The 17290-nt window shown below is 43.6% G+C and overlaps 1 protein-coding gene across 1 annotated transcript in view; it reads right to left on the bottom strand.

Annotated features, from left to right (window-relative positions):
- Nucleotides 1–17290, bottom strand: part of SYNE1 (spectrin repeat containing nuclear envelope protein 1) — a 375752-nt gene that overhangs the window by 100055 nt on the left and 258407 nt on the right. Inside the window, exons 97-104 of the mRNA XM_054722584.1 lie at nt 11335–11466; nt 10210–10319; nt 8473–8629; nt 7446–7577; nt 7109–7264; nt 6765–6974; nt 3368–3469; nt 115–234 (exon numbers count right to left, since the gene is read on the bottom strand). Of these exons, the coding sequence (XP_054578559.1) occupies nt 115–234; nt 3368–3469; nt 6765–6974; nt 7109–7264; nt 7446–7577; nt 8473–8629; nt 10210–10319; nt 11335–11466 (1119 nt within the window). The remainder of the gene's footprint in view (nt 1–114; nt 235–3367; nt 3470–6764; nt 6975–7108; nt 7265–7445; nt 7578–8472; nt 8630–10209; nt 10320–11334; nt 11467–17290) is intronic.

Below are 17290 nucleotides of genomic sequence, written 5' to 3' on the forward strand. Positions count from 1 at the left end.
TAGAACTTAAATGATCTGAATTTTATAGAGAAAAACCAAGAAAATAGAGCAAATACTTTTTTATTGCGTTCTAGTTAGGATGCATCATTGAATGCTATTGGTAGAAAATCATACCTGGAGTTTGGAGAGTTCTTGCAGGGCAGGCTGCTCAATCTGCAACTTGTCGCCACGCTTTTTTAATTCAGCAATTCCTGCATCCAATTCCTTCAGCCCATCTTCAGCCTGCTGTATTGCCTAGGTAAAATTTATGATATTTCATCAAAACTTCCATGAATAATTTCCCACAAAAAGTATGACTACCGTGTCTCCTTATTTATTCCTCTTCTGTCCACATAAAACAATACAGCCAACAAAACTCATTGCAATACAACATAAAAGCCATGGTCACATGATGTGGGAAAGAGAAGAAGGCCCTTTATTATGCTACAGATCAGCTATCTTAAAGGTGAGGAGGTAAGAGGGACTGAGAATGGAGGGTTGGGAGAACAACACCTTCCTCAAAGAAAGAAAAATTCATGAGTAGTGCCACCCCAAAAAGAAGCATGATGTATGACATTAGAAAAAGGTATCTGCCTGGGATTGTCTACGGGAGGGGTAGGGAACCTTTTTTCTGCCAAGGGCCATTTAGATATTTATAACATCACTCTCGGGCCATACAAAATTATCAACTTAAAAATTAGCCTGCTATATTTGGCCAAACATTTAATTAACTCACCCCTAATGCCTTGGCAGGGCCAGAACAAATGATTTCATGGGCCTTATATGGCCCGGGGGATGGCTATTCCCACCCCTGGTGTAGGGAATCATGTTCTGGTTTCCTGAAGTGCAGTTCTGAGCATCTTTGAAAACATGTGACTGCATGGTTTCCCCAAGAAGCAGAAAATCACACAATTGACAAGTATCATGGTGGCTGCTAGTGCTAAGCCTTGTCTTCCCAGGGCGAGGTGTGTAGAGGCAGAACAAGATCTCATCCGGGCCTTCCAGGAGCTAACCGTCTGGTTGGGAAGCCAGAATAACATGGGACAGCAAAACCATTATGTACTAAATAAACTTGACACAAGCCGTCCCTGTAAGAGCACTTTGGAAACGGGAGATCCCAGCGAGTCCTGGAGCGGAAGGAGTAGGCTTTTGGAAGAAATGCAACCTCGGTTGCCCTTGAAGAATGAAAAGAACATGAATTCCAGATGGCAGATAAAAAACATGTGCCCCGTTTTCTTTCCTGAATCCCCACTACCACCATAGCAAATGATTTGTTCGCTTGTTTTTGGGTGTGTGTTTCCCTCCTCCCCCAAAATATATCTACAAGAACAAGGCAGAAGGAAAGAAGACCATACCAAGAAAATTGTGGAAGCTGGAAATCAGAAGGATAGATGATAATTGACTTAAGACATTCTAAGAAAGCTGAATCCTAGTCCAGCAGGGGATCTTCATCCCCAAGTTTGCAGCCACAGGAGTCTCTGGCACCCTGATGAAGTGGGTGCTGAATAAGGAGCATTGGTGAGAAGCTCTATAAAGAGAAGTTAAGCCCAGCTGGTGTGGCTCAGTGGTTGAGTGTTGACCTATGAACCAGGAGGTCGTGGTTCAATTCCCAGTCAGGTTACATGCTTGGGTTGCGGTCTCAATCCCCAACAGGGGGTGTGCAGGAGGCAGCCGATCAATGATTCTCTATCATCATTGATGTTTCTACCTCTCTTTCCCTCTCCCTTCTTCTCTGAAACAATAAAAATACATATTTTATTTTTAAAAAAGGAGAGAAGTTAAATTCCCAGATCTCTTTCTCATTCCAACTGCCCCTTCCCTTCCCTGGTGAAAGGTGGAACATTGATTTTCTGGAAAAGGTAAAAAACAAATAGTCTCTGGACTGAGAGGCACCGGACACAGTTGTGGGATAAAGTGAATGCCCACTGAATGGTGAATGTGGAGTCCCTGCGTCTTCTAGAGAATGGCAGCCAGAGAGGAAGGAGAAAAAATATGAAAAGATCAATAGAAACACCTAAAAGTTTGACACAAGGATTCTCCAACAAATAGCCCACACAGACCCCCTTCAGTAGATCTCAACATTGTCAAGCCTTATCCGCCCATCACAGTTGCCACTTTGCTGTTTAGTCAGCAAAGGATTTCCTGAGAAATGCCTCCAACATGAAAGACAGAAACCCAAATAAGCAAACAAACAAAAGTAACCAATTATACAGGACAAATAAAACTTCAATGAACAAATAATACGCCCAGAGAGATTATAAAGGATAACGCATCCATTAAAAAACAAATAAACAGGCCCTGGCCGGTGTGGCTCAGCTCATTGGGCGTTGTCACACTCAACAAAAGGTTGCTGGTTTGATTCCCATTGGGGCACATGCCTAGATTGGGGGCTCCCTCCCTGGTAGGGGGCATGTAGGAGGCAGCTGATCAACGATGGGAACCCTGCCTCCTGACCATGGCACTGTCGTGCCAGCCCTCTGGAAGGAGGATCTGGCCCCCACGCTTATTCTCACCGTCCAACATCCCCAGCGGTTTCCCACTGCCAGTTCCCAAGGGGAGATAGCCAGTGTGTATTTCATTTACACCCAGCCACATTCATTTTCGGTTCCCACTTCTGTCTCTGCGTGTGCTTTATAAAACAGTACTTGCTTACAGTTTATAAATGACTAAATATTCATGTGTTTGTGGTATGTGCTTGTTCAGCTAGTGAGGTGTGCGATCAATGAAGTACAGACACCAGTGACTTATAGACTAAAGTCCAAATTCTTTGACACGCAATAGCCCTAACTACAAGGTGCCTCCAGTGATCTCATCCAGCCTTATTTCCCCTCAATCACATTGACCCATCGTAAGTTCAGCTGACAAGGGCCACTCACTTTCCTCCTGCAGCGCTCTGGACTGTCTCCCTGTGCCTTTGTTGCTGTCCCTTTCCGTGGATACCTTTCTTCCGGTCCCTGTGTGTCCCAACTCCTTAGTCCAATTCCGATTTCCCTTTGTAGACTCTTCCCTGACCTCACCCCTTGGGAGGCAACCTACCCCTCCTCCGAATGTCCACAGTGCTCCTCTGTGCCGCCACCGGGGCAGTCTGACTTCCTGCCCAGGTCACTGACATTCACGCCTAATCTCATTGTTAGGGGACACACTTCTTCAGGTCAGCAGCTGTCACTGCCACTTTTTCCCAGCTCACATTTCCCAGTTCTGTGAAAGCCTAAGTGAGAGAGTCAGTGTAACCTGGCCAGTGATTCAAATCCAGCTCTCACAAACAAAACATGTGACAAACAAAGATGCCGCAGTAAGCCATAAGTCTTGCGCAGATTATTTGACATTTCACAGTAAATCCGATCGGCTCTATGCGTTAGCTCTTCTGGAAAAAGGCAGCTGTAAATACCTCTATTTGCTCCGCCACGGGCTGTTCAAACACATTGGCCAGTTTCTGCAGAAGCATGTATTTGCTGTCAGCCAGCGATGTACACAGCACCTTCAGATCATTCTAGGGGGTGAGAAATAGGAAGACTTAACATGTGCACCAGGGAATTCAAATGGTTATAAACATAACACACGCTCTTAGAAATAACATAGAGGTGTGGGAACTTTATGTCCAGAGAAATCAATGCTGTTCTAGGGGAAGGTAAAAGAAACTGGTAACAATTTACTTTAAATGCTAAATTTGACTTTTGAATAATCGTTACACAAATCATTCCCAACAGAATATACAAGGAGGCAAGGCATACAAATAAAAAAGCACTACTGGTCACCCTGAACTTCTTGTTATGTCTGAAATCAATGTGCACATTTAAACATCACAGCAGAAATATTACACTAATGACTTCTATCTAGTAAAACAACCTATTGATGTTACCCTGATTTGGCAAGAAAATAAAATTCCTAAGAATAATATGATTCCTTTCTTCCTCTCTCCTCTCCTTCTCTCTCTCCCTCACTTCCTGCTTTCCCCTAGTTTCAAAGAATGTGCACAAGCTTATAAAAAGCCATCCAGAAGTTTAGAAAAGAACTATGTTCATGATGACCAAAGACATATTAAGAGAAAACACCAAAAGACCTTAGCCACGCCTTTTGTCCACAAACATTACTCACTTAAACGTCCAAATATGCCCTGGCCGGTAGCTCAGTTGGTTAGAGCAGCATCCTGATATCCAAGGTTCAGGGTTCAGGTTCAATCCCCGGTTTCTCTCTCTCTCTCTCTCTCTCTCTCTCTCTCTCTCTCCTCTCTCTCTCAAAAAAAAAAAAAATCAATCACTAAAAAGTTCAAGTATTTATATTGAGTTAGAGTTGCACAAAAATCAAATAGCTACCAGAATTTTGGTATTCAGTTCTAAAGGGAATAATGAACTGGAACAAAGCTGGAATGATAAAATTTTAATCCTGCCCTTCCCCTCCCGATATCAGCAAATCGCTTATTGGTTGGCAAATGTGTTCGATGGTCTGGGTGTCCATCGCAGGGTGAAGTTGATCACATCCTCTTCACTGGGGGCAGGTCAGATACAAGTGCCCCTCACCAAGATGAAAAATTCTGGCCATCTCACCAGGAGAAGGACAATCACAGCAAGGAAGAAAAATCAACTTTCATCACCACACAAAATGTCAGGCTAGCCCTAGCTGTTTTGGCTCAGTGGATAGAGCGTCGGCCTGTGGACTGAAGGGTCCCAGGTTTGATTCTGGTCAAGGGCACATGCCTGGGTTGTGGGCTTGATCCCCAGTAGGGGGCATGCAGGAGGCAGCCAATCAATGATTCTCTCTCATTGATGTTTCTCTCTCCTTCTCCCTTCCTCTGTGAAATCAATAAAAATATATTCAAAAAACAACTACAACAACAACAAAAACCAAAATGTCAGGCTAAAAAGCAAAATCGTGAGTGGATTGTGCAGTAAATTATAATTTTTTTAAAAGCAATGAACAGGAGAATTAGAAAGAAGCACAATGATTCTAAAAGGCAATAGCTGTCACTAACCCAAACCCAAACCAATCTGCAAGCCTAGTAGTAGACTAAATAGGAAAATGTAATAACAGCACTGGAAAACTGGTGCTAGAAACAAGGGTTTTGCTTATGAGATGTGATATTGTTTGCAGTACCACAAAACCCTATGAGGCAGTCAGTAGCGTGTGATTTAAGAGTTGTGGACATGAAGGCTCTGAGAGGCAGCTAAGGTTATAGAGCAGTAGGTAACAATGCCAGAATTTGAACTCAAGGGGACTGGCTTTAGAGACATTGTTCTTTCTTTCTTTTTAAATATATTTTATTGATTTCAGAGAGGGATAGATAGAAATATCAATGATGAGAGAGAATCATTGACCAGCTGCCTCCTGCACTCCCAACACTGGGGATCGAAGCCCACAACCCAAGCACGTGCCCTGACCGGGAATTGAAAAGTGACCTCCTGGTTCACAAGTCGATGCTCAACCACTGAGCCACGCTGGCCAGGCCGGAGACAGTTCTTTTATTATTTTTTAAATATATTTTTATTTCACAGAGGAAGGGAGAAAGAGAGAGAGTTAGAAAAATCGATGAGAGAGACACATTTATTGGCTGCCTCTTGCACACCCCCTACTGGGGATGGAGCCCAAACCCTGGCATGTGCCCTGACAGAGAATTGAAACCAGGACCTTGGTCCTTGGGGTGAAGCTCAATCCACTGAGCCACACCAGCTGGGCTGGAGACTTTGTTCTTAATTTTTGCTCTTTTGACTGCAAAATGAATATTAGAACAAAGCTTAGCTACTAGGGATCTTGTGAAGATTAAAAACAAGACTACATGTGAAAATATTTTGTAAATAAAAAAAGATACACAAATGTTTGTGGTAATTTTACTTTGTAGTTTTAAGAATGTAAATGACCTGAAGGCAGTGGTAATTTGTCCCTCTAGAACAATCATTTAATTGAGGCATGCGGCCCGCTGGTCGCGAGTTTGACATGCTTGCTCTAGATATTCATGTATTTGTGGTATGTGCTTATACCCAGAAAATTCCTTGTGTCTTGGCTAATGCTACATTTATTTAACATTTTACAGTATTTTTTAAATAAAAAATTTTACATAAAACTCTTGGCCCTAATCACAGATATCCATTTTATAAAACTTCTATGTCTGTCAAAAATAAAATTCAATTAAAACTTACGTATTCCCAAAGGGAACTTTTTATTAGGAATGAAAATCAACATTAAACCGTTATCAGCTACTTTTGCATTTGCTGAAATTTATAGTCGTAGGAAAAGTTTTATAAGCACACAGTTATTCAGTTGGCAACAGTTTCCAGTCTGGAGCTTAAAGGCAGTCAGCCTGAGGAGTGAGGACTGGGAAGTAATGCAATATGTTTGAACGCAGGTGGAACTAATTAGGCTACAGTCACTTGCAGTGGGCCTGGGTATTGGAGTCCCGGCTTCGCTCTGTATTACAGCCCTGCCTACATATTTCTTTGGTTATATGTTTTAAACACCACTATTATCAACTGGAAATTGTAATTATACTGTGCCATAAATATGACTTTTATTGGCTGAACTTAAATTCCTATTCAGCCCTTAGTGTAGTTAGCAGCTTTTCCCGAGTTCCATTTCTGGGAGAATAAAACTCAGTTTTCTAATCCGAGTTCAATCCCCTAGTTTTTCTGTAATGTTCTTTCTCCTCATTGTTCATTTGAAGAAATAAAATAGGTCTTGGTATATCATACCTCAATCAGACATCCTGTTTAGGGCACCCTCCCTGGCTTCTGCTTAGAGCAAACTAGTAACTCTCTCCGTGGAGGATGGGCAAACAACTCTTGACAATGTCTTACCTGGAAATTTAGTACTTGCTGAAGTCTTTCCTTCATCTGATGACATCGCTGATCTACTACTGAGTCTAACAAGGATAACCTCCCCAAGAGGCACCCCAAAGTGTCTTCAATAACATCGCGGTTATCACTATTCTCCGGAAATGCTTGGGAAAACAAGTTCTTGTTCTTATCCATTTCTTCAGACATTTCCTTAATATCTTTGGCAAGTGTCTAGGGTTGATCAAAAAGAAGACCATTTGAATGTTTAGACCCAGGAATCTATATACAAATCAAGTCTTTACCCCCTTAGGGAGTCAAGTGCTTTGTCATGCCATACACTCACAGGCATAGGCTGGCAAACTTACCTCCTGGTTGAAGAGGCAAGTCTCGGTTTCTTCTGGTGTAAGGGCCGTGGCAAAAAGTAAACGTTCTTCAACATCATCCAGCCACGTAGAGGTGGCCGAAACTCCATCATATAACTTTTGTTCTAAGTGAATATTCTGCTTCTTTGTCCCTCCGCCCTGGAAAAAGAAGTGGAAGAAGGAATTAATTACAGTGTTTTGAGAAATCAAAGAAAATTACCAAGATAAGACTTTGGAGTTTAGGGTCATTCACTAGGGTTGGGTCTCAAGAGTTCGTGCCCAGGGGTGGGAAGCCTCACGAAGAGCAAGATCCATGAGCAAACTCAGAGCGCAGCCTTACCTGGGATGAGACCTCCTCAAAGGCCTGGTTCAACCCATCCAGCAAGGACGTCACTGCAGATTTATCGTGGGCTGGCCCGTCGCCTTTGTACAGTGGCACGCCAGCCAGGAGCCGGTTTGGCCTGCTGAAAAGCTGCAGACAAACAGGGGTGGCTTACGTAAGAGCACATGTACTGTGTCCAGGTTCCTCAGATCCAAAGGGAAGTCCTAGAATGTACTCCGTTCGTGCCACTGCCGTGGAATGGCCCAGGTGAGTGCTAGCCCAGGACACAGCACTAGTTTCTATTGTCAAAAGCCTGCTGGGCCATGGCTGTGGTGAGCATCGCAGGCTTGTCTGGGTTCTGGCCTCACTCACTAGCTCTCCAAGGTGTCCATTCCTCTGACTCTCTGGCTTCTGCTTGGAGCAAACCAATAGCTATTTATCTGGAACCTTCTGTTGCTATATTCAATTCCATTGGGTGTGGCTTGATTGACTGAGCCAAGTCCAACTTCACTCAGTACCTACCCATCTTGCAAACCAGCCTGCACCTGGTTTACAGGAGCAATTCCAGCTGACCACTGGCTTCCCCTGTCTTTCAGAGCCACCGAGGTCCCCAGAGTGTCTCATTAAGGTCTCCTGAAACTATTAAATACTAGAAGTAGCGAGGAAAAATAAGATGACTTGACAATTTAGTTCCAGATTTTTGAAATTTCTTTTATCCTAGATGTATATACATCCCTAATTTGCATCTATAATTTTCAAAGTCGTAAAAAAGGGGGAGACACAATTTAATGATTTATGCTAATGAATAATCAGATAGGATTATCTGAGGAAAAATGGTACCTGGAAATCAAATTTTCACATATAAACATGTAATTACCAGAGGAAATGTGAAATGGGCTTGTTAAAAAAACGTAGGAAGAATAATTTGTTTCGTGCCTTATTTTGCATTGAAAATGAAAATATAGAGGACTACACAGTTATACTGTCTCAGCCACGCTGTGCATCTTCTACAAGAGTGAGTACAGAAGAGAGAAACGTGCGGTACCACTTGCTCTTGTTCCTGCTCCAGGGCATCCCGCAGCAGCCTCTGCTTGGCACTGACTTCCTGCTGGAGGCTTTCCCACTTCATCCGCATCTGGCCTTCAGCAGGGGCCTTCTCTCCTTCCATCCCCAACTCCTGGGATGACACAGCAGGTTTTTCACTATTAGAAGAATAAACAATCTAAGTTTACCATGTGGGCAGAAAGGTGATCACTTATTGCGTGCACGAGCTGTGGCCTCTAAAATCAGAACCAGATTACTTTAGTTATTAGCTCACACTTAAAAAAAAAAATAAATTTTTAAAACATGTGAGACTAACCATCAACAAATATAGGATCATGCAACTAGGGCCACAATGATCATTAAAAAATACATTGTAAAGAGCTCAACATTAAAGATAAAAATAATTGGGGATCAGAAAGTATATGGGTTTGTATTCTTTGACGATTAGCCCACACATTAGTTAAAAACCGTAAAAATGCTACTTGGTCTCTGCGAGTTTTTACCCCGAGTGCAAAGGCCAGTTTTAAGATGTGGATTAGGGTTCAGGACATGAGAAGAAGGCACCTGCGCCCCATCCTTCAGGACAGGCAGCAGTGTGCATCTGAGGATGACTGTGGCTCTTAGGGCGACACAGAGCTGAGTTTTAAATCCCTGCACCATATACTGTACACCTGAAACTAATATAATATTGAATGTCAACTAATTAACAAACATTAAAAATAAATGCACATCAGCCCGGCCAGCATGGTTCAGTGCTTGAGTGTCCACTTATGAGCCAGGAGGTCACGGTTCGATTCCCAGTCAGGGCACGTGCCCGAGTTGCGGGCTAGATCCCCAGTGTGGGGCGTGCAGGAGGCAGCCAATCAATGATTCTCTTTCACCATTGATGTTTCTCTCTCTCTCTCTCCTTCTCCCTTCCTCTCTGAAATCAATAAAAAATATGTTTTTTAAAAAAAAAAAAAAGAAATGCACATTTGATTTGTGACATTCACAACTTTCACAACCCCTCTGTGAAGAAGATAGGCCCTTCTTATTCTAGTTCCACAGAGGAGCAGAGCAGGGCTCAGAGCTGAGTTACTTTTCCATGGTGACAGCAGTTGAACTAGAATAAAATCCAGACCCCCCTCAAAACAGAGGGATCATTCCTCTCTACTGCAGCTCCTTTCCTTTCCAACCCTTAGACTCAAGTCTTCAACTTGGAAATTGCCCAACTTCCTTAGCTTTTCTTCTAATACTTTATTCTTCTGTGTATGAGACTTTCCTTCTCCACTCTACAACAGGACTCAAAGCTCCATGAGTTTGCATGCAGAAATTACAAAAACAGATCCTCAAGAAAAATCAACATCTTTCGTAGGCAGAATGATGTTGAGGGAAGATAAATTCTTACAGGGAAAATGTTTTGCAGTTAGATATTCAGAAAGAAACATCATTTTGTAATGTGTTTCTTATTTGATTTTTTCCGCTATTTGATTTTTAAAAAACGCACTCATGTATCTTCTCTGGACAGATATGCTGAGCATACAGAAAAGAAGACAAATAAGTTAGCCCTCAGACTCCCTAGCTGTACTTAGGCTGCACAATAAAATATTCAAAATGCAAGTAAATTATATATCCTAAAGAGAAAAATAATGATTAAATTTTTGCAGGTGTTTAAAATAAAAGTTTGATTGACATGTTTGCATTTCTTCAGATGTTAGGGAATCTGTGACCAGAATAGAAAGAGCGTGTGGAAACCTACCCAGCACCACCAGAGGTGTCTGCAGCTGAGTGTTGGGTGAGGATTTCCTCTCCACGACTGGCTACTGACCGCAGGAGGCTCTTCTGCTCTGCTAACTGCTGCTCCAACTCCTGCTCAAGGAAAAGAACAAACAACACAGCTTGTCACTTCATGAGTATCATCTGCAATCATGCTTCTATGTCTACAACAGCCTCGGAGAACTCGTGCAGCACATGTTTAAGTTTGCACGTTGCATAAAAGGTGTGGTTGAGGGAAAGGCTCACACATCTCTCCGAACTACTCTACAGCTTTCGTGGCTTTGATAAAACAGACCTGAAAAATCTTGGAGAGAAAAAAAAAAAAAAATCAATGGAAAATTAACATTTTGCTGGGCAATGGTGCCCTCAAGTGGTACAACATGAACTTTCAATTTTCAAAATGAATACTGCCTTTTGCCCAGCTGAGATCCGTCCTTGAGAGCAGCTGTTCTTTAATTCCCTGCTTACTTGATAAATTTGATTATCAATGGATTCAGTTTTACATTTTCATATTTTGTGATAAGTGCCTTTGCTCTTTGAAAAAATAATATAATATGCCCAATTCATAAAGTTAAGGTATCAATGAGGAATCATTCTTATTCATCACAGCTCATTATTTTCACTAGGCAATAATTTGCAATCCAATGTTGTGATGGTATCTACTTGAAAGTAGAAAAAAAATTACATTTATTTAAAAAAAAAACACATGTAACTCAGACTTTCACCAATTCTCAGAGGCCTTCCTGAGGTTATTATTATATAAAATAGTCTGGAATTGGGGCAAGTCGGAAAACAGAGCAGATAATCTTGATAAGGCAGATTTTAATTGTTACATTACTTGTAAAGCTTTTCTTAAAAGAATAGACTTTAAAATGACCAAGCACAAAAATAGAGAACAAAACAAATAAACAAACAAAACCACAGAAAAAGGCCCAAGCATTCCAGTGGTCACGAGGAAATATGCTGGGCCATTTAGCCCGGTCTCTGCGAAGAGCAGGCAAAGGCGCATTCTGTCTTCAGAACACAAGAAACTTGGCCTTCTAAGCGTTTCTCTCCGGTGTGTGCTTGGCACACCGGCAGGCTAGAGAGAGGGTAGGAGATGCTTTACTTTTTGTTGCTGGAGACTGCTCTGCCGCTGGAGGGCCCATGTGGAGCGAGCCTGGGCCAGCCAGTCCTGGACGCCGGGCCTCTGGGCGGCAGCTGGGTCACCGTCGCTATCCTCCTTCTCCTGTGCTGCTCCCTGGGTTTAAGGAGACAGAAATCAAGAGTCAGACCACCCACAGGAAAGCCCTGACCAGAGCAGAGCGGCAGCTGCTTCGGTGTGGTCTCAATAACACCAAAGCAGCTCCATTTGGGTGTGAAACCATGTTTTTTAAAAAATGGCCCTAGCTGGTTTGGCTCAGTGGAAAGAGCGTCGGCCTGTGTACTGAAGGGTACTGGGTTCAATTCCAGTCAAGGGCACATGCCTGGGTTGTGGGCTCGATCCCCAGTGTGGGGCGTGCAGGAGACAGCCAATGATTCTCTCTCATCATTGATGTTTCCATCTCTCTCTCTCCCTCTCCCTCTCTCTTTCTCTTTCTCTCTCTCTGAAATCAATAAAAATATATTTTAAAAAATGGTAACACAAAACCCATTGAACTTACGGCATTTGTAGGAGGGAGAACAATAAATAGATGATTATACTCAGACATATTTGAGGGCAAAAATGCTTACTTAGAAGCTGGACTTTTTAGCTGACTGATGTGGTCACCAGACATTATTCCAGAATATTTTCCAGAAGAACGTAGTAACTCTAGATCTCACTTCCTCTACTAACACCACCAGGACCAGACCCCACTGCCATTCGCTGCCACCACTGGCTTCGACAAAGGAGAAAGACAGCCTTAGCTGGTTTGGTTCAGTGGGCTGCAGACTGAAAGATCCTGGGTTCGATTCCGGTCAAGTGCACATGCCCATGTTGTGGGCTCCATCCCCAGTAAGGGGTGTGCAGGAGGCAGCCGATCAATGATCCTATTTCATAATTGATGTTTCTATATCTGTCTTCTTCTCCCTTCCCCTCTGAAATCAATAAAAATATATATTAAAAGGTAAATAAATAAATAAATAAGGAGAAAGACCAACGTAATTCTGAATTATCTGGTAGGAATGTATCCTTCCTGCTTGCTTGTTCTGATGGGATTTGCAAGGCCCTAAGGTACTCATATCAGAATGGGATTCCTTCTGACTGAGAGATTTTTCTGCTCACCTATGTGTATATGTCAGAGGATAAATTGCACAATTTGAATATAGCTCATTCACTAAGTACTTCTTAAGTACCTAGGCATTGTTCTAGGCATTGGGGATAGTTTTTTCAAGAAGGAGCCAGACAGCGGCACTACTGGGAAGACAAACAATAAGCCAGTAAGAGAAGGTAAGAGCCACAAAGAACAGGAAACCAGATGATGGACAGAGAGTGAGGGGAAAGGTTTCCGAAGCCGCTCTGAGCAGGCATCCTCAGAGACGGTTCCACAGAGCACAGAACCATGGCCAAGGCAGGCCGAGGGCCCTGCAGGCCTGGGACCTGCAGAGCAAAGGCGGGGAAGGAAGAGGCGTGGCATCTCATTGAGAGTAGCACAGGGAAGGACCCAGTGTGGCTGGAGCAGGGTGGGGGCGGGGAGGTGTTAGAGTTCATTTCACAGAGGAGGGGGCCTGCTGGCTAGTGGGGGGCTGCTGCTGCTGTCCATTGGTTCTTTGCTGACTTTGATCACAGAATGGGATCCAGCCTCGTGGGTTCAACCCACCTGAGTGACCACAAAGCCCCTTATCTCCTCTTATTTTCAGAATTTCACTAACTATTGTGAATGGGGGAAAAAGGGAATCCTAGGAAGTTACCTCACAGGGTGCTTTGATCATAGATTCCTACCTGGGCCATTCCGGGTGGGAAGTCACTCCCCAGGCACATCTTTGCCTCAGGCAAGCCCTGCCCATTGTCTCTGTGCATTCAGGTTAACACACCTTTGGCATAATCCCTGCCACCCTCAGGAGAGCACATTATCTATTCACTATCCCCTAACCCAGTCCCCCTTGCTTTTCCCACCTCCATGTCAGCTTTCTTCTTTCCCCTCCTTCATTTCAAATGCTTAAATGAAACTTATTCTCTCGAGCATCTGAGATCTGCTCCCCCCATTTGTGGTCAGTTTGGCTCAAATAAACTCATAAAAATTCTCTACAGGTTTGCACGTTTCTTACATAGACACTATTACAGGGAAATAGACAGTGTCTGTTTATCTTTCTATTCATTAAAATCCCATTATTAAATTGTAAAACGTTTGAGATGATCAACTTGGCAAAGTTGCTATCAGTGCTTGAAGTGAAATAAATGGAAGGAAACAAGAAAACAGTGAAACCTACAGGGAAATGTTATCCATAATCTTTTCCCAGATTCTTCCTTTGAGTGATCCAGCTTCCCAGCCAGAGAATGTGGTGTAGATAGAACAACGCCGCCAGTCTAAAATATGCCATCTCCATGTTGCAGGGCCTTCGGGATGGGTGCTTAGGGACACCCCGCTGAGAATATTCCCACTCCTGCAGGAGAGCCTCCCACAGAAAAACAGTGATCTTCCTGCAGGTGGGGGGTGTGGGCTGAACGGACACTCTTCCAGGACTAACGCCCAGACATTTGTACACGAAGCAGATGCTCTCCATCTGAGAATGCACCACTGACCCAGAATTCGCTCTGAGAGACCCGGAACCTCCCGGCAAGGATGAGGCAGCAGGTCCACAGGGACCAGGAGAGTCAGTATAGGAGGCTGAACACTGTCCCCAATCAGAGCCGTTCCAGCTGATAGAACAGGTCAAGGCCATGACCTGCTGTCTCTCTTGGGTGGGTTCCTGTCACCTCCTCCTGCTCGGCTCTTAGAAAAGTTCGTTTTCAGAGCTGAAGTTCGTTTTCAGAGAAGACTCACATGATAACTTCTCCATTCACCACCCCATCCTTCTAACACAGGTCACGCCTGTCTGACAGCGCTGTCCTTCCAAAGCCCTCGCACCAAATGTGCGCTTAGGAAAAGGACAGCAGCAGCGCCAGGTCTAAGGACAGCGCAGTCACTGCCCAAGCACACACACGTGTTCAGGTTCTAAGACAGGGTAGACCACCAGTCATGTTTGACTAACTGAACCCACAGCTTTAGAGAAAAGGGAATTAGGCCACCTGAGGGCAGATGCCTCGTCTGTATTTTCTAGGTGGTTAGGTTGGTTTTTCAGTCGGTGAGTTTTTCTCCGACCGATTTAGTCATTTTGAAACATAACCCTTGGACCAGAGGAAGCAAAAGAAAGGATGGAGAATCCAGCCCAGATTTCCTTCCCTCCCCCCTTGGGATGAGCAGGCAAGGACAGAAGGGATGAGATAACAGCAGTCGCTGTCTCTGAGGTTGGATAGCAGTTCTCCCTCTTAGCTAGGGACTAGGAAGTAAGTGACTTGGTCCCCAGAGTCCCCTGTGGGCGGAGCTACATAGCTGTTTATTTTGGAAATACTAGAACAGTAACTGCTTTTGCCAGGAACATTCCTTGGAAGATTAGTGAGGACTGGAGAATGCTAAACATTAAATAAAGCATTTCCTTATAAAGCATTTAATTATTTATATAGGGCTAACTCACTGCTCCCTGGGTGGGTAATAACGGGTGAAATGACCTAAGCTTCTTGCAAAGAAAAGATAACATAACTCAAGAGATATTATCATATGCCAGTAAGTCTGTGTCCCTTCACACAGAGAAAGAACCCATGGGGAGGGGGAGCTAAAGAGGTTGGTATTCATTGTTACAAACAGAAGTCCAATTAGTTAAAGAGCATGGCCTGAATAGAGATGGCCGCTGTGTAGATAAGTAGCTCTGAGGAATGAAGTGCTTAAGGCCCCACACGAGTTAGGAAGCTATTCTAGTCCTCCTGACTCTCGCCAACCCCAACTGAAGGGTCCTCCTACATCCATGGAAGATTTCTTTCCGCCAACAGCCCTTAGTTGATCTCAGATCAATTCTGAACTTTCTACAAGAAGGGGAACGATCCTTTTCATGGCAATAATAATACACACAGCGCTCCTTTTAGTCCTACACCTGGAAAAAGAATCTCTTCAAAAAGGTCTAACTACTTAAAAAAAAACAAAACAAAAAAAAACAAGCCATCAAAATGTTACATGCTGGAAACTCATTAGATGAAAGATGGTAAATGTATAAGTATTTTAAAAATGAACAATGACTAATTTCAAGGCAGTCAAACAGCTTGCACAGCAGTATCCCCAGGATAGCTTACACCTGCAGGCTGCACCAGGACTTGACTCAATGTGAAGACCCTCTGTGGCCGGGGCAGCGCCTGCCAGGTGTGAGCAGCACGGGTGGCTGTCAGCACGTGCAGCCCCGCCCAGACTAGTCTAGCCTTCGAGCATTCAGCAGGGCCTCCTCACAAAGAATGTGTTTTGCAAACTGTTAGTTGTTGTTATTCATTATTATACTCTACGGTGGTTTGAGTATCTACTGTGAACATTACCTGCATTAACATCCTCAGAATATTTTAAAGTTAAATACTATTATTATCCCCATTTTACAGATGAGAAAACTGATCTGTAAGAAAGGGAAGTTCAAGGATCTCGCCCCAGGTCTCTGGTGAATACCCGGTGGGACCAGGCTAGGGGGACGTTAGAACGGCAGTTCCAAAGTGACGGCCCAAGAACCACCTCTGCCACTTGGATATGCTTTACTGGACACACAAATTATTTTTAAATTTTAGAATTAAATTTTTCAAATTGGAAGGTTTTGGATATAAATCCTCATTTCCTTTCTCTGGAAGATCTAGCCATGCTGACTGTAAATTCTTGTGTGCTCATAGCTGGAGCCCACAGCTGCTCCTCAGATGCTTGCCAAGGTCCTGGCTGGACCTGCTCATGAGTTCACATTCCCTCCCCAGGCCCGAGGCCCTGGGATGTATGCCCGTTTAATCCCCGATGCACCTGTGGACCAATCCGGCTGTCCCTTCCATTCCTACCCGCCTCAGGGGGCAGAGTCCAGCTGGAGCTTCATAAATGAGAGCTATTCCAGATATGAAACCATCGCTTCTAATAGTTTTCTATTGATTAGGTGTGATGTTTCAATCATAGAATCATGCAATTAACAGAGAACTGAAGCTATGTAGGTTAGTCTGAAAAAATCATTACACTGAGAAAAATAAGCAATCACAGTGAATGTCCAATGAATTCCCACCACCACTTTTGTGGCCCATCCCCTGCCAGCATCTGCACTCAAATAGGAGTGTCTCCTTCCCTCCTGATACTGGATCCTATCTTTTCCCTCCTACACAAGTTGGTTCTTGCAATCTCACTTCTTTTTCATCAGTTTTTCCTCCACTGAGTTACAGTGGAACCTCGTTTCTTGAACTTAATTCATTCCAGGAGGCTGTTCGAGAAGCGATTTGTTAAAAACCTGAATCATTTTTCCCCATCCTATATAATAAGAGAGGAATATGCTAATTATCCATTACACCGTGAGGCATAATGACCGACCACGTAAGGACTGGATCATAGATCTGCAGGAGGGTGGGCAGCGAACTACAAGCGGGCGGTGGAGAGCTACAGGAGGGGGAAGGGCAGCAAGCAAGTGGAAGGCAGCGAGCTACAGGAGGAGGCAGGACAGCAAGCTCTGAGGGAGCGGGGGCAGTGGGGGAGCTACAGGAGGGTGGCAGCGACCTACTGGCGCACGGATTCATGCGCAGGGCTACTAGTCAGAAATAATATAAATTGAATTAAACCATTCCAGACCCCTAAATGATTTCGATTCAACCTTTCTTATATACCTGTCTAATGTACTGTTTAATATATAAATAAACACTTTTTTTCTTAAATTTATTGAACCACCCCTTACTAGCCTTGAAGGAATTTTTCAGATATCACTGCTTTGGGAATGCTATCATTAGCTAATTGCTTTTCCTTTATCCAATCAATAATCATTTTCCTACCTATTCAATTGTCTGTGATTGCTGGACAGTAACAGTATGAAAGTTGCCTGGGGAGAAATCTGAGTATAAGTGTTTTAGTGTTCTC

This window comes from Eptesicus fuscus, chromosome 10 (assembly GCF_027574615.1).
Source record: "Eptesicus fuscus isolate TK198812 chromosome 10, DD_ASM_mEF_20220401, whole genome shotgun sequence".
Lineage (NCBI taxonomy): Eukaryota > Metazoa > Chordata > Mammalia > Chiroptera > Vespertilionidae > Eptesicus > Eptesicus fuscus.